This window comes from Anser brachyrhynchus (assembly GCF_964034855.1).
Source record: "Anser brachyrhynchus genome assembly, chromosome: 11".
Taxonomy (NCBI): domain Eukaryota; kingdom Metazoa; phylum Chordata; class Aves; order Anseriformes; family Anatidae; genus Anser; species Anser brachyrhynchus.
In genome coordinates this window covers 3089025-3111334 of record NC_137706.1, presented here as the reverse complement: position 1 = coordinate 3111334, position 22310 = coordinate 3089025, and the positions used below count along the sequence as shown (strand labels likewise).

Genomic DNA, 22310 nt, shown 5'->3' with positions numbered 1-22310 from the left:
TTTTGGCAGTGAAATGAGAGCAGGACAAACAGAAGTGTATTAGGTTGCAAGCAGGGAGAAATAGGGAGCTGGACTGAGGAACTTGATTTAAAGTTGGATTACAAGCTAATACAACAAATCAGATGTGCTTGAGTGGGCAGAGCTGGAGGAATTTAGCATGTGCTGATAAGCTTACATGCAGGCAATACATGCCTTTGGCAATATTTGACTTTGTGGAAACAGATTTTACCTTTCTAAAGAAATAGTCTGATTTATATGAACTTTTTTTGCTCTGTGTTATCACCTTCAGTAAATAGTTTTGATAAAGCTAATAGACAAAGAGTGTATGTGCATGTGTGCACGTAAGTATACAATATTTCTAGGGAAGTCATGGTATTCTTTGAAGAAAAACCTTTATGCAAAGTACTTTTTATCTTGTGCATTAAAATCCCTTGAACTAAAAAAAGTTAAGCAAGGGGGGGTAGTTAGGGACAGTTATATTAACACAAATTAATATACTCTATTTTCTACTTTTCTCAATCTTCAGCCACAAAGGGCAAACATAAAAAGGTCAAAAGGTTCTTGTAAACCTTCATTTATATAAGAGTAAATTTAGAATGATTTGTTCTTAGTGATAGCTGTTTATTAATTACTTACAGTTGTGGTCTAAAACAAATGTGTACAAATAGATTGTATATTAGCAAATTCTAGTAATTTGTTTAATTTGTGTTGAGTTCTCTTATGCATCACTTACTCAGCAGTGGGTCTTCAACTAAGAATATGTATCTTGATCCTATATTTCTGATACAGGAAAATACAACTTACAGCTTCATATTCAATGCAGTACAAAACTGGGTTCTGCTACCTTATGGTGTTTTACACCAATTGAACGTTCCCATAGCACAAGTATAAATGACTATATGATATGCAGGAGGAAAAGAAAAAGCATATTTTAAAGACCTAGGATTTGACTTATCATTCAGATATTACCTTTGCAACCACCATTGTATAAATGCTATGAAAAAGGTGAATTTTCTTTGCCTAGACAATATCTAGAAATGTATCTCTAAAGTTTGGATAGAACAACTATTCAGGGCATAAAGCAAAAAAGAAAATTACTGTTTTTCAGGGAACATAACACTTTGCACGACTAGAAATTAAAAAAATAAATAGAAAAATCAAATTCTAAAGCTGAGATCAGTAATATCTCACACTGTGGGCATACACCAAAGTATTGCTTTAAAAGTAAACTAAGTGTATTTTAGCCTAATAAACTCTTGATCTCATAATTCATTTCTCAGGTTCCTCTTCCTTTGCCTTTGACGTTCTGGCTGAGTTTGCATGGACAGTCCTCCTGCATTGATAGGTTGCCATGCCAGACTTTTCAGTTCTTTTTCTCAGTGGCTGAGCTCTTCATCTCATGTTGTTGTCAGCAGTTAAGACCATTCCCATAGTTCTGTGTCACTTAAGGCTTTTATTAATAGTAGTAATAATTGTCTCCCTTCAGCTGCTACGGTGCTGAATTTAGCAATAGTTTGAATTAAACTTTCTTTAAACTTAACTTAAAAGGCTGCTTCTCTTTCCTTTTCTGCTTTGTAGTCTTTTCTGAATCATTGTAGGAACTGCGCTTTCATGCTCTTGCATGATTGTTATATTACTTCCTTTGGCTGTTATCTGCTGCCACATACTTTGTACTGCTCAGTTTCTGTCTCCTGAGATTTCAGCTTTGCTGTCTTCTCTTTTGGTTGACCTTTTCCATCTGTACTGTTCTAGCACCCTATTACTGGCACTGGTGTTTCATTTCACATATTTTTGCAAAGGGTGCAGGATATGGAAATAGTTTGCATTTGGGCTCAGGTAGACACTGCCAGTTTATTGTAGGAATTCTTCATGTGAAGACACAGATGATAAAGATATTGCTCATCTGTGTAAGTTTTTTAGTAACCAATACTTTTACATAAGTTGACCCAAAGGAGACATTTGGGTGTGTTACTAGTTTCTCTAAGAAGTCTTAACAGGACAAATATATATTTTTAGATAAGCTGACTATTTAAATATCAAATTATTTATGTTCAGATGTTTTCTCATTTTGAGGATGCCATTGGGAGTACTCTGTAAATATGTTACACTTATGAATGCAAAAAAAAAAAAAAGGAGGCTTGTGAGGTGACTATGAGACAGCAGTTTTCTCCCCAAGACTTTGTTTGAAGCAAAACTAGTACAGAATCCAGCTAGTAAGCTGAAGTGTTTTTAAAACAAACATGCATCAATTTTTAAAAACAAAAAAAAGTAGAACTTGTTTAATGAGGAAGATCTTGTAAGTACTGTTGTCTGAACAGGCACTGTAATAGTTTCCTGGAAATGCAGTTCATAAGAATCTCATGACTAGTAGTCATTTTGGACAGTTCCAGTAAACTATTTTTTCTCAGTAGTGGTTGAAATCTATTACGTTGACAAATCTTTCAGACAAGGGACACATGAGTTAGGAAGAATGAACAGTCTTGTTCTACTACATGCTTACTAACTGCAGGTCTGCCCCCATCTTCCTTTTGGGTCACATCTGTAGGAGATGATGCTCAGTGGTTGAGGGTAGAATTTTTCACTGTCCTAGGTGTCATTTCTGTCCCTGACCCACCTCCCATTCTGTCCTTCTAGCACCCCATTTCTGTCTTCCTTTATCCTTCTAGGAACCACAGACTCTTTACTGACACCCCTGTTCCCCAGCCATCCCTATGCTCTAGTTTGCTGCTGAGCGTGAACAGCACTGCTTGTAGGAGGTGGAAAGTAGGCACGGTACACTCCACCAGCAAAAACTTAGGACAAAAATAGTGGCATGTGCCCATCAGATCTAAGGCAGGTTGTGTGAGATGGTGCAAGACTCCTATTGCTGATATTTCAGTATTGTGATAGTACTGGTATCTAACGTTGGTCCTGTTTGTTACTGCATAAATTTGAAATAGCAGCACATCACTGTCCCATTGTATATATAAGCTATTAATGGCTAGCTATTTCAATGAAAGTGTTGGTGGGATATTGGCAACAACTAGAAAATATTTCAAAATGTCATCAGCTTTTCTGTAGCTCCCCTTTTCAAATTTTGATTCAACTGCTTGATTGTGTTTTGCTTTTTTTTGTGTTGTTTTCTTTTTTTTAATCGCATGTGACTTAAAATCATCTTTTTTCTGTTTTCAGGTGCCAGCTATGAATGTACCAGTACAGGCTGTGGCAGTGTGGGGCAAAATTGCTCCCTCTCACAGCATCACTGCTATTATGATTACAGATGACCAGCAGACTATTGTTACAGGAAGTCAAGAGGGACAAATATGTCTCTGGAATCTTTCATCAGAATTAAAGGTTTGTGTCTGCCACATTGATGGATTGGAATCTTTTTTTATTACCAACAGTGGAATTATCCAGACTCTTGCACTTTAATAATTAAAGCGTGAGACTTGTTATAGGAAATTCATGAAGCAAAGTTATAAATGTTGAAATACCTATATGAATAACCTGTTATTTGCAGACTTCAGAAAACTTTTCATAGATGAACATTGACCTGCACAATTATAATTTGAAATTGTGCTGTGAGTTCTGCTGTTACTCACAGTAGTATAAAATATATGCTACTATTTTAATTCATATCCTGTGAAGTGTCTTTTTCTTTAAACCAGTTGGTGAATGTGGCCTAACATTTCAAGATTAAACATCTATTTACAAAATCAGAGCTGTCTACCAAGTTAATGGGAAAACTTGTGAAAAGATGGAAGTAGTAAGATGAAATATTGGGAATACATATTATTGGTATAATTAAGCTGCAAACCTACTGGCTTATTGCTACTCTTTCACACTTATTTTCCTCAAAATGGAATGGAGTCAAAGCAATGCTAACTTTGGACTGTGTTCCTAGAGGGATGGCTTTGTTTGTTTTAGTTTTTGATGTCATCTGAGCTCAAATATAGCTTGAAACTTTAGTTTGCATTTTTAATGGGGCTACCTCTATCCTTTAAGATGACCTTTGCATTTAGTGAAGCTCATCAGAGTCAAAGGGGTTACTTAAACACAGTATTAAGCACATACTTAAGAGTTTTGCTGTATCAGTTCCCTACTTTGCTTTACCACTCTTGCTGTATGTAGTACAGCGAGGGCCAGTTTCTGTACATTACCTGTTCTATTACATTTGACACTCTGTAATCACTGTAGTTTGGAAATTGCTTCTTCTGAAGAATTTACAAAGACTGTACTTCATACTGCCAGTGTGCAAACTGCATAATCTGTGCACATTTCTGTGCATCCCAGAAACATCATTCAAGAACGTAAGAATATAGAGCACATTGTCACTTACTGATAACATCTACTAGTAGTATCTCTAGTTTTTAGATCTTGGTAGCTTATACAGAAAATGCTCTGTTTAAGTTAAACCATTGTATTATTCTCCTAGATTTCATCTAAAGAAATTCTCTTTGGCCATACTGCTTCTGTAACTTGTTTGGCAAAAGCAAGAGAATTTGAGAAACAACCATACGTAGTAAGTGCTACTGAAAATGGGTAGGTAACTGAATCCTCAATTATTCATTTCCTGAATCAAGAAATGTATGGCACATATAGGTTAGATTCTGCATTTAGCAGAGGGTTTTTAATCCATTTCCTCTATGCTATGAAAAGAATAGCATTTACTTATGATAATGACTGTATTTCTCATATATGATAGGCTAACTGGGAGCTAATGTCTTAGACAGCAGAAGGGTTTGCCAGTTTCAGGTATCTAGTTAGTGGTCAGGAGAATGAATTATTCAGAGGGTCAGCTAGGCTCCATTCAAATGGAGAATAACAACCTGCAGGAGGGAATCAAGAGGTTTAAAATTTTAGTATTGTGGTGTTTCCTTCCTGAGTTCAGTCTCAAGAACAGAATCGGTAAAGGAGGCTCATGTACTATGTCCAGTTTATGCTTGCTCAGTGATCAAATCTGACTAGCTATTTTGGAGTATGTCCTTCTAGAGGCTCCTGATCTTGCAGATTTTCTACTATGTTTGTTGTGACTTGGCCCACCATTTGAGTCAAACTAATTTCTCCAGTTCTTGCAGGGTAACACTTCAGATTTTTTTTTCTCTGAATATTTGATAATCCTATCAGCTGGAATTTAAAGCCCATGTCTTCAGACTTTCAGCTTTTGAAAGCAGTTAGAACCAGCTTCTTACTTCCTTATGGGTTTTTCTTAAACAGCTTTGTCTTGCTGCTTAATACTGTTCCCTTCTCATATTAGGTTTGTCTTTTCCGTTTAACAGGACAGCTTTAAAACCTCTTCCCATGATGAGCTCCTGCCAATTGCCTTTCTTCAAGTTACATCTCTCAACATCTTAAGGGTACTACTTTCTCATTGGAAAGCTTGTTTATCCTTTCCAACCAGCCCCAGCTGCTAGGATCTGTCTAATTCTATCAATCTTTGGTTTACAGGAAGGGGATAACTGAACAAACTGGTTTGGGCTTCTGAACCCAAAACTGGTTACTTCTATCTGCCCAGTGGGATGGTCTAACCTGTAAAGACTGTGCAGAAAGGGAGATAAGTCTACAGAACTTTTTTTATTGGCCTCTTACAATTCTAATCAAATGTTCAGAGAGGAAACTATTTTTCATCCTAATTTTGAAGTTCTGTTAGTGCAGTGTTATTTCCAGATCATATAGGGAGAAAAGATACTGTGTTTGCAAAAAAAAAAAAAAGTTGGGATGAAACATGTTAAGAAACAAACAAGACTTTTTTGCTATAGATATGCTGTGAAGAAAGAAGTTCATATTCTGAAGGTTCTGCATCTGAGCATATCATTGGGCTTGCTTGGAATGGATATTGGTAGGACTAGTCTTTCAGGCCCTTTTAAATGCGTACTTTCTACCAAATTATAGCTTACCTCTCATCTGTACTGATACAGGCAAAACATCTATCACTGATTGCTGGAAGGTTGCAATGTGAAGTTGAGATAACTACCAATAGTAAACCTCATCTTCAGGAGACGTGGAGTCTCTTCAACTGTATTGTCTGGCCTGTGAATCATTCAGTTCTCTTCCACTTTCAAGCCTCCATCTCCTTGGAATGAGGAAATTGTGTGGAAGATGTTTGTTTCCCCAGTGCCTAAATCCCATGTCAGTATCTTGTGTGTTTCTATAACTGACTTACTCCAGAAGGATGAATATCAGACACTTTCTACTTCTTATATGCAAATTTTGAGATTAATCCATAATGATTCAGAAGCTTTTGCTGATGTCCTTTGTCTTTGTCATTACTTGTTCCTTGTTGTACACAAAGCAAATTAAGTGCAACATACAGAAGCTGAAGTTATATTCTAGTCTAATATGTGCATGTTTGCACGTATGGATAGCAATGTAGCTGAAGTGGTGAAGTTAGTTTTCATATTTTGACATGACCAAGAAGAAATTCATTGCTTTAAAATGACTAGCAAAGTGTGAGAATTAAGTTATGATTTCTAGTCTACAGACTGATACACTGTGTAGGTATAGATTATAATTCTCCCATTTAATTGAAAAATATAAATTTAGTATTTTTAAACTCACAAACTGTGAAAAATTGGTGTGTAGAATATAATGCAAGTCACTGAGTATTTCTGATATATTAAAATATTTTTCCATAATGTGTTCAAGTCCTCTTACAGAAAACGTCTTAGAATATAATTTGAGAAATCATAAAATTACACAACATTTAAATTGATTATGTTTCTGTTGTACTCTGATTTTCAAAGCATGCTGAATATCTTGATGAGGAAGACTAGCTAGTCTTTCTCAGACATTACTCTTAAATGTAACTAAGTGCAGCTGTAATTGTTGCACATTCACTTTGTAAAGACAGTTCAGGAACAGCCTCACGGTGGCACTGCTTAGTCTTAACAGAATGCATCGGTTCCCCTCGATGCTTGCTCTGCAGCAGCATTCAGTTTTTGTTTCTCAAAACGTGTGGTTTAAGTTCAGTGAAATGAATCATTTTCAGGAGGATGTCATTCCAACGAATGATAGTTACAGTGACACTTTGACGAGCAGTAATGGCAGTATACCTACAATTTCTTGTAGACAAGAGTTGGCCTTAAAGTCAGGTTTGCTGTGAGGTAGCAGGGTGTAATTACCAAAACAAAAAGAAACAGATACTGTATGTCATCCCCTGCTAATAACCACAACATTTTCTTATCCAGTAATCTGTAACAAAAAGCCCCATGAACGATCAGACTGCACTTAAGTACAGCACTAAAGAAAAGCTTGGTGGCACGAAATTATTCCAGCCAATTGAGTGGAAATGACAGAATAATATGAAATTGTTTTTGGCAGGGAGATGTGTATTTGGAATGTCGCTAGTGGACAGTGCATTGAGAACGCAAAGCTTCCTTATAGGCACACAGCAATCTATGTAAGTATAGCAACTTTTCATTGAATGTCTGTTCATTACAAGATGAGTTTGCTTTATTAACATGATTTTTCAGAAGCATAGTTTTAAACATAGCTAAAATAGACTTCAAAGAAAACTTGTTGCATTAGCTTAGTTATTTTTCCTTTTGACCTTCTTCTAAGAAAATAACTAGAGTTTATGTTCATCTGTACTCATTATTCAAATCAAACTGATTTTAAGCCACAGATGTCTAGAATGCCATGTCACTTAATGTATTATAAAGTTTGGTCATCAGGTAAAGTGCCACTGTCTTGTAATCTTTACTTTTGTCCTGTGTTAAAATGGCACAGGAACTTCAAGTTTAATGTTAGTTTTTTGATGTATTTTTGAATTACATGCAATCAAGGCAAATATAGTGAGCCAGTTTGCATATCTTATTTTCAGACATGTCTGAGAGGTTCTGATGCTTAATGGCTATCTTCTAAAAGACTGCTCTGCCCCACTTCCAAAAATGCACTTTCATTCATTGCAGAATTCAGGGGCAGATTACTGAGTTGTTTTTTTTCCAGAGGCCAAACTACTTTACTTTAAATCTTTCTTCAGATGATCCCAAGTTTTTGGCTTTAACTGTATCAGGTACACTAAATATCCAGATATTGGAGTATGAGGGAGTTTAAAATGTGTGTGCGTGCACAGGTATTATTTAGGAGCCCAGCATGTGTGAATTTGATTCAGAGAGATGTTTTTATTTCTGGAAGTATTAGTAAAAAGAGCTCAGGGTTCCTTGGTTAATTAAAATGCTGCTTATGTTCAGTGAGAAAGTCTACAGTGGAACTAAGTCTCCAAATGATGAAAATCTGAGACCTCACTGAGTTCTCATGTGACTCTTAAACTATGGGTGAATTCAGCATTCAAATTCTTCAAATCTTCCAGAAGACATTGTGTTTTTCATGTCAATGTTTTGGTTGTGATGAATTCGAACATAATTGTCAAAGATAAAAAGAAGGAAAAGCTTAGGTAAACTACCAAATAAAAAATATTGATGAATAGCTTCTTAACAATGTATATGTTTACTTATACATACACATTTCAGTGCATATATAAACAGCATAAAAAGCTATTCCTCTAATTTGTATGTATATATAATAAAGCATATATGCTTTTGTTTGTACATACACACAATATTAATGTCCCCAGTTATGTAATTGAGGCACAGTATAATGTGTTGCTTAATTAGACCTTAATGGTGAGTTATGGAGAAGTTTGCAAAGAAGCAGACAGATCTGGCCTAGCTGATTATCTGATAATCTGTGTCCTTTTGTGATGATCAGAAACAGAAGCTTAATTCTTATCCTTCAAGTAGGAGAAACAAATACTTCAGAAGTGTTACTTCTCTATTAAGAGGTGAAAAGTCTAATTATGGCTAGATAATTATTTTTCATCTATAGCTTTGACAAGATGGCTAAAGGAAAATATGAATATCTAAGAAAACTTTCATAGGAAAGAAAATAACGTGACTGGGACAAAAAGTTATTCTTAAAATTCAATTTTCAAGTATTAGTAATTGCTTATTTGTTTTGCTGTGGGTCTTTTGTTTGTCCTTTTTTTCCTTTGAAGAATAGCTGTGTGGTATAATAGGACCTGAAAAAGCATACTTTCATACAGAACATAATCGCCTGGGAAATGTAGTGCATGCTGTCTTTGATAACATCACTGTTTTAAAATGTTGCTTTATTTTTAATTAATGCTATCTTATTTAGTGTTTCTTTTTGTTCAGTGTAGATGGTTCTGGCGTAAATTGCAAATATCAAGCAGTACTAACAATATTTGCAGTTTGAAATGAAACTTAACACCAGGGTCAACTTCTAACCATTTGTGGGACCTTAAGCAGTGTGGAATCTCTTCTTAGAGGACTGGCTATACAAATATTCCTGTTCTAGCCTAGTTTAAGAGTACCAGTTACAAATGTTTCCTATTTCTAAGCATTTTTTCTTCTTGTTGTTTATTTCTGTGACAAGAGTTATCCTATTCTCACTTACTTATCTTTTGATTTTAGACTTCAATTATTTAACTGATAGTCTGAGAATTATCTAGCTAAAATTAGTACAGAGAATTTGAAGCAAAAGGCAAAATTCTAAGGTTATTGGATATTTGTCTCTGACTACATAACATCCTTAAAAAATGAGAGCTTGAAAGCTTTTTTAGATGCTATTACTTATGTATTCATAGCAATTGTGTACAACTACAAACAGATATAACATGAAATGCAAATATGTTGGCACTTAAGACCTCACAAAAAATCTTCATAGTCAATCTGCACCCTTGTAATCTGTTGTCAAGTACTTTTGTGTGTGTTTCTTCTATTTGATTTTTGAGAACGAATCGTTCTTTTGAACACCAAAGCAATTAGTGTCATACTGAATAATATCTCAGAGCAGAAATTCTTTCTGGAAAATAATTGAAAATTCATTATGAATCCTATGTGGTTTTTACATGAATTTTTTTCCCATGTCTTTATGTACCTCTTGGTAATGAGAGTTTGATCTCATCTCTCTCCAAACACTTGATCTCAGAGAAACAAGTAGCAAATTCCTTAGCAATTTATAATTAGAATTAACACCTTGATTGTTTCCAAAAATCCTAGTAGTCAGGCAGGGCAGATAGCACTTTTAATATTAAGTACCTCTTTTAAAATAAGTCTATATTAAATTATTATAAATGTATGTGGAACACTTGCATCATAAGCAAAATGGTATATTGACTCATGCTGTTTACTGTATATTTTTAGTAATTCTTTGATTGTTAAATAAAAATCCAAGTATGATATGCTTAATGTAAAAAATATGCATGCGCATTTGCATAGCTCTGTTTGCTGACTCTTCTCTCCATTTGCACAGTACTACCATTGTTCATTCCGAATGACAGGTGAAGGCTGGCTTCTTTGTTGTGGAGAATATCAAGATGTTCTTATTATTGATGCTAAAACTTTGGGTGTTCTACACGCTTTGTCTTCTCAGTCTTCTGATTGGATAAATTGTATGTGTATTGTTCACTCTGCAAGAATTCAAGGTATACATTATAGATGTATTTCTGTAGGTCAATTTACATAATATTTGTATAGGTAGTAGAATCTTAGATTTACAAATATCTAATGCTTTACAGAGCAGTTATGTACAGGATGTTAATATTTCATTGTTGGTACCTTAAAAGGTGTTTACGTACTCTTAATGCCGGTCATGTTTCATTCAATATCTTTCTTAGAGGAAAAACAAATGATCTCTACAATAGTAAGTAACTCATTAATCTGATGTGTAATTACAAATTAATTTGGTAATATCAGGGAAATTATTGGGTGTTGAACCCCTATTTTATCTTCTATTGGAACATAGCTATGAAGCAAAATAGTTATTCACTATTTGCTTGTATGCTTTGTATTTCAATGTACAAATTAGTTGTTTAATATTTCATTTAAATAGAATCCATCAGGTTTAGTGCTGTGTACAACACCAGTGTCTATACCAAGATTCTCCTTCGGTGTTAGGCACTGTTTGGACTTGGTTTCAAATTGTCTCACTGTTGCCTTTTCACAGAAGACTCGTTGGTTGCAGTGTCTATAACTGGAGTTCTTAAAGTATGGGAGCTATCTTCATCTCTGACCAGCATACAGGTCAGTTTGTATGAGCTGTGAAATGATAATTGGAACAATAACAAACACAGTAATATCCTCAAGTGAAGGATGTACTGAAACAGTACAAATAAGTGAGAATCTTCTGGATGTGCATTAAACCAGATTGATTAGTATTGTCTGTGTCCTTGATGAAGATGTTAGTCCTCACTAAGTTTCCAAAAAATTCTGAGGAGGAAAAAAAATCCCCCTATTGCAATTTAAAATTATTTGAGCCATTGGACAGCTCTTAACTTGACTCTGCAGTCTTCTACCCAGGCTTCATATCTTTCCATATTCTGTGGTGCTGAAGCTGTAATGCTTTTCTACTGTCTCAATAATGTCACTCAGTTCTTGGAACCCTTTCATTCCTTTAAACTCAAAGCTCTTTAAAATTTACTCTTTGTACTTCCTCTTCGTTCTTGTTGCTTTTTCTCAAAATGGTCCTCTAGACTTGCCTCTATTTTTTTATCATACTGTCTTCACTTGGAAAACTGTTACTGTGTCATGACCTATTTGTCCATCTTCAAACTCACTTATTCTCTTCAATTTTATGTTAATATCAACAGCTGTCACTTGACATGCACAGGTACTAGAATATGAATACAGTGGTTTGGTTTGGATGACTGGGAATGCAGAGTATTCTTTAGCTGTTTTGAATCTGATAATGTCACTCTATGGGTGGTTGTAGCTATTTTTTTGACTGAAGAATACTTAGTGTATATTCATGGCAGCAGATTCAATCCATAATCTGCCTCTAGCTCTTTTGCATGCTCATTATCACCTCAAGTGAGATCAAGATCTGAGTCATGCAGAGTGTATTCTGGTTACATGGTACTTGTGAACCCTACTGCACACTACTCATGAACGCTGTTCTCCTATCACAATTTTAATCAATAATAAGTTGTTTTACGCTTTGAAAATACGTGTCAAAACATTTTTTCAATGTTTATTTCTATTCTAAAAGTTAAGCTATCTGGAATAATTCGCATGGCTTTTTTTTCCTGTTGTGCTGTGAAGGAGAGGCAAGGTGTGTGTGAAAAGGAATCAAAATCTCTGGACTGTTTAAACTGTCAAGCAATACGGTTTTGCACTTACACAGAAAGGCTCCTTCTAGTTGTGTCCTCCATATGCTGGCAGGTATGTTATTGAGCGTTATTCTTATTTAATTTTGTTAATAACTTTGAAAAGCTGATTAATTCTCCCATGAAAATACTACTTTCTCTTCAGTTAAAATGCTTGCTAATGGTCAGATGTGTGCTGTCCTCCCTCCTGTTATTTTAACACTTTGAGATGAGTGTTTATTTTTAATTAATGTATTTCTGCTTTAAAAGTTTGTCATTAAATTAATAGGATAGTAAGTATATTTCAAGTATTACTCACACTTAAAGAAAGGGGTATATTATAGCCTTCTCAGCAGTGCATCTCAAAAGGCGACAAATGCATACTAGGAGGACATGTAAGTATTAGAATGAGCCCAGAGGAGGGCCACAAAGATGATTAAGGTGCTGGAGCACCTCTCCTACAAAGACAGGCTGAGAGAGTTGGGGTTGTTAGTCTGGAGAAAAGAAGGCTCTGGGGGAAACTTATTACAACCTGCCAATACCTAAAGGGGAGCCTACAGGAAAGCTGGAGAGAGACTTGGACTCATTATCAGGGAGTGTAGCGATAGGGCACAGAGTAATGGTTTTAAACTAAAAGAATAGATTTAGATTAGATATTAAAGAATTTCTTCCTTATGAGGGTGGTGAGGCACTGGAACAGGTTGAGAGAATCTGTGGCTGTCCCATTCCTGGAAGTGTTTAAGGCCAGTTTGGATGGGGCTTTGAGCAACCTGGTCTAGTAAAAGGTGGCCCTATGGCAGGGGTATTGGAATTAGATGATCTTTAAGGTCCCTTCAAATCCAAGCGACTCTATGGTTCTATACACAAAAAATGTTTAAGTATGTCAGAGGTAATCACAGTCAGCAAGTCCTCAGTAACTAGAAGCCTTTGTTTCATCAGGGCCAATAGCCTCAGTACCATTAACAGTAGCCAGCAAAAACAAACAGCCCAGACTATCACTTTCTGTTTTAGCTGTAAGAAAACAGATGATTGTGTAGTTACTGAAAGAGTAATTTGGTGTTTTTTAAAGTTGATCTAAACCATGGTGTGGAAACTCAGTATTTTTCACCTTGGTTGTGACATTCCTCTGGTGCTAATAACTCAAAATTATTTTAATATAAGGACCTGATCCAAACAGTACAGTCTGGTGAGTGGGGTATGGAATTCACATAGACTTGAGTCAGCTTTAACTAATACACTTGTAGGATATTCTTTAGACTTCTCTTGTGCTATTTAAAGTCTGTACACAAGCACTGATAAGTTTTCTATATAGAATAGATAGGTTTTATGTGGAATGAAAGTAACATTCATTGTTTTCTATAAATTTGTACGTTTTTTGCAAGAGACGCATGTTTCTTGTAATAATTCCACTATGCATTTGAGTATTTTACTGATCAAAGCAGTGGCATAGATGTAAATTGTTTATTTTAAACTTTTGTGTGTTAATGAATATATAGTTTTAAAGAAAAAGATGATATTACTCCTTAATGAGAAAGGTATGTGGTATGTGTCGTAGAGATTCATGTGTGCTTAGTGACTCAATTTATAGTAATGAAAATATAGAGGAAATTAGCTAGAAGGTCCTATGTTCCATATGAGCAATTCGTAGAAAGTTTTTGGAATGAGAATTTCTTCAAACTGTTGGAATAAGTTATTGAATGTGGCTAAGAGAACTCTGTATGAGGCTATGAGGAACATGCACAAACAAACTATCTTAGGTTGCCTTGCTCATATCCTGTTCTGGTTTAAAATGGCAAGGTCAGAGGAAACAAGCTATTTTTTTAGTCTTCATAAGTGGAAAAGCTACAAGAATTATCCCAAGCAAATGGGTTTATATGTATGTTTTATGTATTCTTTACTTTCAATTTGTGAAAAATAAAAATCTGTTTCCCAAACACAGAAGAAAATCTGTTCTGTTAAAATGTGCTTTGGTTACACCAGCAGATTCTTTTACAGAATTCTTAAAGAATACCAACAGAGGTATTAAGTGTCTATCAGACTTCAATGTCATATTTGTTACATACTAAATTCATTATTACTAATATTTACTGGTCTGTTACGTTATATAATAAAAATGCAAAGCAAGACCTAAACCCTATCTAAAATCTACTAATATAGTAGAAGCCTTTAATTTTATTTTTTGTCAGTTTATCTTTGAGATATGTTTTGATTCTGATATTATGGTATTTTGATGGTATAAAAACTGCTTTGGCTTTATAAGAGGTAGTTTCACTACAAAGTCAAGCTAATGTTTTACTTACTGATCCTTTGCACAAAACTAGATGAATTGAAATGAATCAGTACTGTTTGTTTATATTTTACTGTTTTTTTCTCTCTGATCTTAGGTTTATGATTATTGTGATTTCTCCTTGCTGTGTACTGAGTTCAGTAAAAGTGGTCAGTGCTTTGCTGGTGGAGAAGTACTAGCAGCTTACAGACTTATCATCTGGACAGAAGATGGTTACAGTTACATTTACCAGCTGCTAAACAGGTGGGCTCAGATGGGAAATTCACACAAAAAGTTCAGGTACAAGATGAACTTTGGGAGGTTTATTATGGAAAATCTCTGCATGTTGCAAATGATCAAAAACCTGAACAAAACCACTTTGGCACTCAAAGATTTACCCTGAATTTGACAGCCCTTAGCCTTTGTTTGGCACAGCAGGGGACACAGGAATAAGATTAGCCATGTAGAACTTGGGCAGCTGGTGCTGTGATTTCACAAAGTCGCTTGTAATTGCTTGGTAACTTTTAATTTAATGTGTGGATCTTGGACATTACCATTCTGTTTTCTAAAAATGACTTTTTAAATCTCTTATTTTTAAATTATGCAGTGGGCTTTCTAAAAGCATATATCCTGCAGATGGGAAGGTGCTGAAAGAAACTGTTTATCCTCATTTACTCTGCTTTACTGGTCTGAAGGAAAATAAGGTAAATTCATAAAAGTTTACAGTCAGATTCAAAATCTACTGTATGTTTTTAGTAAATTACCAGAATGATCCCTAAAAATTGTTTAAATATTAATGAATTTGAATGTTGTATAAAACGAGTAAGGCATTCCTTCATTTTAACACTTATTTGTAAATTTGGAGATGTTCATAATGTATTGTCTTAATTTCTGGCAATTTTTCACAGAAATCCTGTCTTCAGCTACAGACTTTTTTCTGATTTTGTAATAGAGGGAGAGCTTTTCTTTAGGTGGTCTAAAATAGCTTTAGAACTTTTTACTTGCACATCTGTAAACAAAAGCAAGCAAAATGTAAGCAAGTTGTTTCATTCTTCTATTAAGAAATGCATGCATGTTTCGGTGAAATTGTATAAATAGGTTGTTCCCATGTATACCTATCTTAAGCTGAAGGGGTTTGAGTCTGTGACACTTTATTTAGAATACTGTTATCTTGAGCCTTCAGAGGCATAATCACATGCCTAACTTACACTGTGAGCAGACTGACAGTAGTCAGACTGCATAAAATAAACACACAACTCTTCAGAACTATGGCCTCTGCCTTGAAGAAGCTTCTTTGGTAAGAGAAGAGGTAGAATTAAAGTAGGTGATCTTTACTTCTGTTTAAGAATTCATGATTGGCAGGGTATATCACATCAATTTCAAATTTCAAAGTTACTGCTTGGATGAGTTCACTTAAGCTATTTTGTTTGAAATCTGCATCTTGGTTCACTGTTTTGCCTTGTGTGACCAGAGTGAAATAGATAAGGAAAAACAGCTGACAGAAAAACTGAAAAATGGATAGAAGTTAGGAAGTAGAAAATCTGTGCGGGGGTTTCTTTCTTTTGCAAAAATAGAACAAAAATAAATCTAGCCCTTTAGCACAGCAACAAAACCAGAATCAAAGCCATTCAGTTACAAAACTTGTTTGAAATTGGTTTTGGAAGATGTGAGGTTAATTCCTGTAAGCATTGCATTTTTGTATTTGCATAAGAACTCAAGGAAGTCTTTAAACAGTTTCTGAATATATGCAAGGGGGACTTTTTTTTAACTCCTGACTAGAAACACTGTCAAATGTGTGTTTTTTCTAATGTTTTTTTTCTTTCCGTTGACAATTAAGCTCTTAGAAAGCATTTGTATTGCATACTTTTCTGAAGCCTGACAGATATCTATTTCAGCTGAAGGAGAATAGAACAATCGAGTCATGTCACCCCCAACAATCCTTCTGATCTAAAAACAGTTGTCCTAACTGCAGAAAGATGCCAAAAGGTCATCTATCATGGGGGAAAATAAATAACCAGAATGCATGCAAATACAAGGGTTACAGTGATGGAAGGAAGATATGTTGACCCCCTCCAAATGTATACGTTTTTAACAATGTCCAATACTATTTTCTTATATTTCCGCTCAAGTATTTACCCTCCTGCCTGAATAATTTCTATAGCCAATTTGTATGACACAACAAAACTGCCTAAACCGGTCTAAACTAAAATGAATTACAGTAAACATACCTGGAGATTCCTTATTTTGTTAACTTCCAGTCGAGGAGGATACTCTAGTTTTGAGCCTCTAGAAGTTTCCCCTTAGACACTTCACTTGTGGTATTTAATAGTTTCATATTTGGGAATGAAGGTTATTTAACCACTAAATCTTGACAAGTCACCAGTAGATTGTCACATAGTCTAGGTGCAACTGACAGGATATAAACTTTGTTATACTTATGGACAAAGAAAGTGTACAGATTTCTAGTACTCATGGAATATTAAAAACATTGTTTTTCTGAGATAAATATACTCCAACTTTTAAAATTGGAGGACAGCTTATCCTGTCCTTGCATTATTTTAAAATTGCAATATATAAACATATCATCATATTCTGTACACTGCTGATAATATGGGGTCTTCACTTAGAGGCAGTGAACCTAGGGATCTCTCCAAGTAGGTTTTTCCATTTGAGATGTAGGTTCAGCCAAAGGTACTGGCAAAGCAGAGATCTTTGAGGGGCTTGTACCAGGCAGAGTAGACCTGGTCTGAGCAGAGCTTAGTGACAGCTGAGTGTTCAACCTTTGTTTTAGATTTCTATGGCTTTTGATGTCAGAAACTTTGAATTTGTAATTAATTATTGCATTATTTTATCAGTTCTTCCACAACAGAAGACTGATTTACTGTTGTGTTTTTTTGTTTTATTTTCTTTGGTAGAATTTTCCTTTTGTTATGGGCTTTCTGAATGAAAGGAAGGAGCCTTTCTATAAGATTCTTTTTTCTGGTGAAGCTTCAGGAAGAATCACTTTGTGGCATGTTCCTGATGTCCCTGCATCAATGTTTGATGGTTCACCAAAAGGTCTGGAAAATCTATACTCTCAATACAGTCTCTTTAGTTATGTCTTTAAGTCAATTTTCATGAGCACTTATTCTTATGGAAAAAAATTTAACTGAACAAATCTACTTCCACCTGTCCATGAACACATCTGTACTAAACATCATCAAAATTTGCTTAGCTGATCGTACTTGTGGCTTTTCATGGACAGGTAATGAGAAAAAAAAAAATTAGTGAGAAGATATGATCCAATGTTGGAATGGCAACTCACTTTCCAACTTCAGGATGCAGAAGGGATAAGTCAGGGAAATGATGGAGAAACTAAAATGTATGTTTGGTTTTGAGTTAAAACAAATGATCCTGCCTCTCTCCACCCCCTTACCCTCACCCCCTCTCCAGAGATCCCAATTGCAGCAATATGGAGTCTTCAGGATAACTTTGATAAAAACCTTTCCATGTCAGAGGGCATTATTGATCATCTTTGTGCATCTAAATATGGAATAGAAAATGCAGTTGTGACTTCCTCTGTGTACATACCCAGCCTTGATAAACTTGTCTGTGGCTGTGAAAATGGGGAAATTTTCGTAACACTAGGCTTAAAAAGCGCAAGAGCAAGACTCTTAGAAAATGTGTCTTTGAAAGGTAAGTTTTAACAATTTTACCTATTATCTCAGCCAAGCACAGAAAACTTCATACTTCCAATATCCCCTTCAATGAGCCCTGTAAATATTCACTGAAAGTGAAGGTGATGGTTGGGCTCTGAATGAGAAAGGAAGATTATGATGGGCTTTACCCTCCCTCTGTAGATGACTTACTAAGATACAGTTTAGTACCACCAAGGTGCTTTGTGCTGTTAGGAATCTGGGAATGGCTGCAGGTATGAAATCACCTGGAACCTGAGTTGCAGGATGTCATGACAGGGGCAGTATTCATCTTTATTTTCCCTCAAAAAGATCTTTCCACTGAAGGAATGAAAAGGATACATCTTAGTAGTTGAATCCTAGAATGTAGGTCTTTGTCCTCCCTTTTGGGAACATGTCTAAAATTGTTTGATCCTATGCATGTCTTGCCTAAAACTCATTGGAATTGTATTTGTTTTCTGAATCAACGTATTAGCAAATGTGTTTTTACTTAAATTTAATACTAACAACCTTTATTTTTAAAGAACAAAAATATTTTTGTTTCAGGTAATCTATCTCATAAAGTTTTGAATGGTCATAGTAGCAGAGTCACATGTTTACTTTATCCACATGATAAATCAGTCAAGTTTGATCCAAGCTGGCTGCTATCAGGGGGACAGGATTCTGTTGTGATCTGCTGGAATATATTTACTGGAGAAATCTTGCACCAATTTATTCTGCAAGCTGGTCCAGTGACAGAGCTATTGCGATCTCCAGAAAACTTCAAAGTAAGTAAAAACATAATAAAAATGTATCAAATGTAGATACAAATATATATAAACTTATGCGTGTGTGTTAAATATACTTGTATATATGAGAAGGAAACACTACCTGGTGGTACTTCTGTGATACTTTGTCTGTCTTTGATTTACATTCACTAATCAATTAATCGTCTTGTTTGAAAGTTACTTTTAACTTTAAGGGGGTGTCTTTGCTAATTTGTAATTTCAGAGGTTCAGAAAAGTGCTAAAAAAGTGATGTAGTAAGTTGAAGTTCTTAATGTCTACTCATAATTTTTTAATATCATGATTATCAAGCTATTTTAATCTGTTTATCTATTTCTGAAGCTGAAAAGTGTGATCAGTAAGGTTAGGGATTTGAATGCAGTAAGACAAGAATTAGACCAATAGTATTTCAATCTATATGGTTGTATTTGGTTCCTGACAGATCTCTGTGGTCCTTTGTATGTACACACTTGTGTTTTATAAGCTTTAGAAAAACTTGATTTGTTTTAATTTAATTTTGAAGTAAGAATTCAGGAGAAAAAAATTACTGAAACCTTTATGAAAAATCACTGAAATTGCATTCCATGGGGTTGGGATTTCATTTTTCTTAGCCTATGAAGACATTTGATACTTATCTTATTTACTTATTTGATACTTATACTTGGCTGAGAGTTTACTTAATGATAACATTAAGATTAAGTAGTCTACAAGACCTTTAGCAGTGATGTGATTGAATACCTTCTAGAGGCCTGTCAAAAGTTCTTAATGTTTGTAAGGTTCCTTAGCACTTTTTCTGGAATCTAGGTAGGATTTAATACCTGCTTGGATGATGATTCAGTTCTCTTTAAAGGGCAGAAATTTTTCATAGTGTGAATTCCTTTACGTCACCAAAAATTATTAGCAGAAAGAGGAGGCTTTGCAGAATCAGTTCCATACAAATTAAAATTTCCATTTAAAAAAGTTGCATTTAAATTAAACAGCAACATACCTGTTTTTCATTAGAAATATATTGCCCTTGGCTTTTGTGCCTTAGGACTTGATATAATTTTATATCACATGATTAAGAGTTTGGCTTAAGTTAATGTCTTTACTACTTTCTCTTCAAGGATAACTGCAAATAATTATATATTTGGTTATATAATCACTGTTTTGTCAGGTTAAGTACAGTGGATTAATGGTATTTAAATTTCTCATATTTGAAAAATCAGCAGGTTGTGTATCTTCCTATTTGTGTATTAGTTGTACAGCTAGCCTGCTAAAAACGCATTGGAGAAATAGGCTGAAATAAAATATTTTCCCAAACTACTATGTTTCAGGAAATAAATCACTAGGCAACTTGCTCCAGTCTTGTAACAGTGGTGTGGTCATAGCTGTTGTTGCAGTACTGATAATGAAGTTCTTAATCTGTTCTACAGTTTAAAGATCACAGCATAGTGTGCTGTGTGTGCAATGATCACTCAGTAGCAATTCTACACCTTCAGAAGAGAGAGTGTCTCCTACATGCCAGAAAGCATCTGTTTCCTGTGAAGAAGATCAAATTTGACCCTGTTGAAAATCTGCTAATTGTTGGATGTGAAGATGATTCAGTGTATGTTTGGGAAATAGAAACAGGTAATAAGTTATATGTTCACTTTAAGTTTTGCCTGTCTGTCATGTTAGGCTATACAAACCTAATTTACAGATGACCGAAGCAGAAGTACTAACATGTAGAACATTTTAATTAGGAAGCTTAAATTTTATATAACAAACAAGATATAAAACTTCCATATGATTCAAGATATGTCACTAATGACATAAAATAGCTTATGTCAGATCCTGACAATTGGATCATTAGCTGATGTTGTAGTGAATTGAATATTTCTGGAAGCCATGAATAAAAACAATGTGCTCTCTTGAATTAACAAAAGAAATTTACTGTTTTAACAATACCAAATTATAGCATGAAGTTCTGCTTTCTTCAGCAAAATTAATTTGAAAAATGTTAGATATAATTGTGAAGCTCACAACTGTGTAGTTTGGAAAACTAAAACTGAGTATTCCAAGTTAAATTGTAGATTTCCTCTAAATTAAGACTGATTCACAAGTGTAATAAATGCAGTTATTTGAACTTTGACGCAGTACATTGGAGAATGTACTGGCACTGGAGGTTGCAATATAGTGTTTCTGTGCTGTTCAGAGTAACATGCCTTGTGTAGTGGAAAGAATACATAATGAGTCTAGAACCACTGAAATGCAGAGCATATTAATACTGTATGAAAACAGTTTTACATGTGTCCTGTGTAACACTGAAACCACAGCTTACTACACAAATCATTTCAGTGCAGTCAGTGTCTAGGCTGTGTTTACTTCAAAGTCTACAGTTATAAGATAGAAAAGAAGTGTTTAATGAATTATATAATCATATAAGGGATCTGGTTGGAAGGGACCTTAAATGTGTATTGTTAGAGAAGGCCATGTCAGCACAGGAAAAAAAGCATTTTGCAAAATTAAGTGATGTTTAAGCACTGTAGGGCTTTGAATTTACTCCTGACAGTAGGGATACTTTCACTACACTGTGGGGATAAGGTTCTTCCTTTTTTTAAAAAAACGAACTCATGGGCAGTACTTATTGTGGAGTGAATTCAGTGTTTCTGCTGTGTGTGCTTAGGAATGTGGAAAATTATTTTGACTCTAAAAATCTGTAGAAAAGTAAAGCTAAAATGCAAACTTTTGCAGTCAACTATAAAAGACTAATCCTTTCTGTCACAATGCAATGAGCAAAGCAGACCAAGAAGTTAAGGGACTGAAAGGGAGACAAATACACCTCAGTTGCTGCATCTGTATTCTAGTGCAACTAGATAAAGTCATGTGAAAATAAAGTGAATTCTTTGTGAATCACTGAGATTTAATAGTGTAAGATTTTAATGATACCAGGGAGACAAATCAGAGTATATTTGTCTCCTTTAGCTATGAAAATAATGCCTGTTTCAAAGGAAGTAAAATGGATGCCACTGCTCATGTATATTATATAACTAAAGTAAGGGTGAAGATAGTTAAAAGTACCTTTATTTGATGTTTTTGTATCTTTTGCTACTAGCATCAGGCCAGAAGGAGAACTACAATCACCACAATTAAGGAATATCTGGTACATAAGGGATGCAGTTATTCGCTACATTAGCGAATAGCTTCTGTATTCCTCTTCTGTATTGGTGAAAATATATAGCTGAAAAATATAGCTGAAATATAGCTGAAAAAATGGTATCTAGAGAGAATACCCGGGAAAGCCTACTAGGATATGCTGTAGTTGGTTTAATGTAAATTATACATTTATTGCAGGAGAACATGAGGTCATAGCATTGATCCTTAAAATTGGCCTGACCTAGATCAGGAGCTATGTAGATACTTCAGTATCACTCAGGCAGACAGAGCATTATTCAGATGTACGGGGAAAGACGTATACAGCATCACAGACAAAACTCAGCAGGAATGAAGCAGACTTTCATTACAGTTTCATCTGTTGGTTAATGGATAGACATGCAAAG

General features: G+C 34.9%; 1 protein-coding gene across 11 annotated transcripts in view; it reads left to right on the top strand.

The window, feature by feature from the left end:
* The window catches only part of WDR72 (WD repeat domain 72), a 125424-nt gene that overhangs the window by 6000 nt on the left and 97114 nt on the right, over positions 1 to 22310 (top strand). For 5 of the 11 annotated variants that reach the window (XM_080607527.1, XM_080607524.1, XM_080607528.1 and 2 more), the window contains exons 2-13: positions 3172 to 3333; positions 4415 to 4521; positions 7300 to 7378; positions 10255 to 10426; positions 10948 to 11024; positions 12042 to 12161; positions 14470 to 14615; positions 14959 to 15055; positions 17267 to 17408; positions 17784 to 18026; positions 18572 to 18792; positions 20205 to 20400. In XM_080607527.1, coding sequence (XP_080463653.1) covers positions 3181 to 3333; positions 4415 to 4521; positions 7300 to 7378; positions 10255 to 10426; positions 10948 to 11024; positions 12042 to 12161; positions 14470 to 14615; positions 14959 to 15055; positions 17267 to 17408; positions 17784 to 18026; positions 18572 to 18792; positions 20205 to 20400 — 1753 coding nt within the window. In that variant the 5' untranslated portion in view covers positions 3172 to 3180. Of the gene's footprint in view, positions 1 to 3171; positions 3334 to 4414; positions 4522 to 5258; positions 5337 to 5427; positions 6109 to 7299; positions 7379 to 10254; positions 10427 to 10947; positions 11025 to 12041; positions 12162 to 14469; positions 14616 to 14958; positions 15056 to 17266; positions 17409 to 17783; positions 18027 to 18571; positions 18793 to 20204; positions 20401 to 22310 lie in introns of those variants that run through there. The other 6 variants (XM_080607533.1, XM_080607532.1, XM_080607525.1 and 3 more) reach the window with 6 other exon arrangements.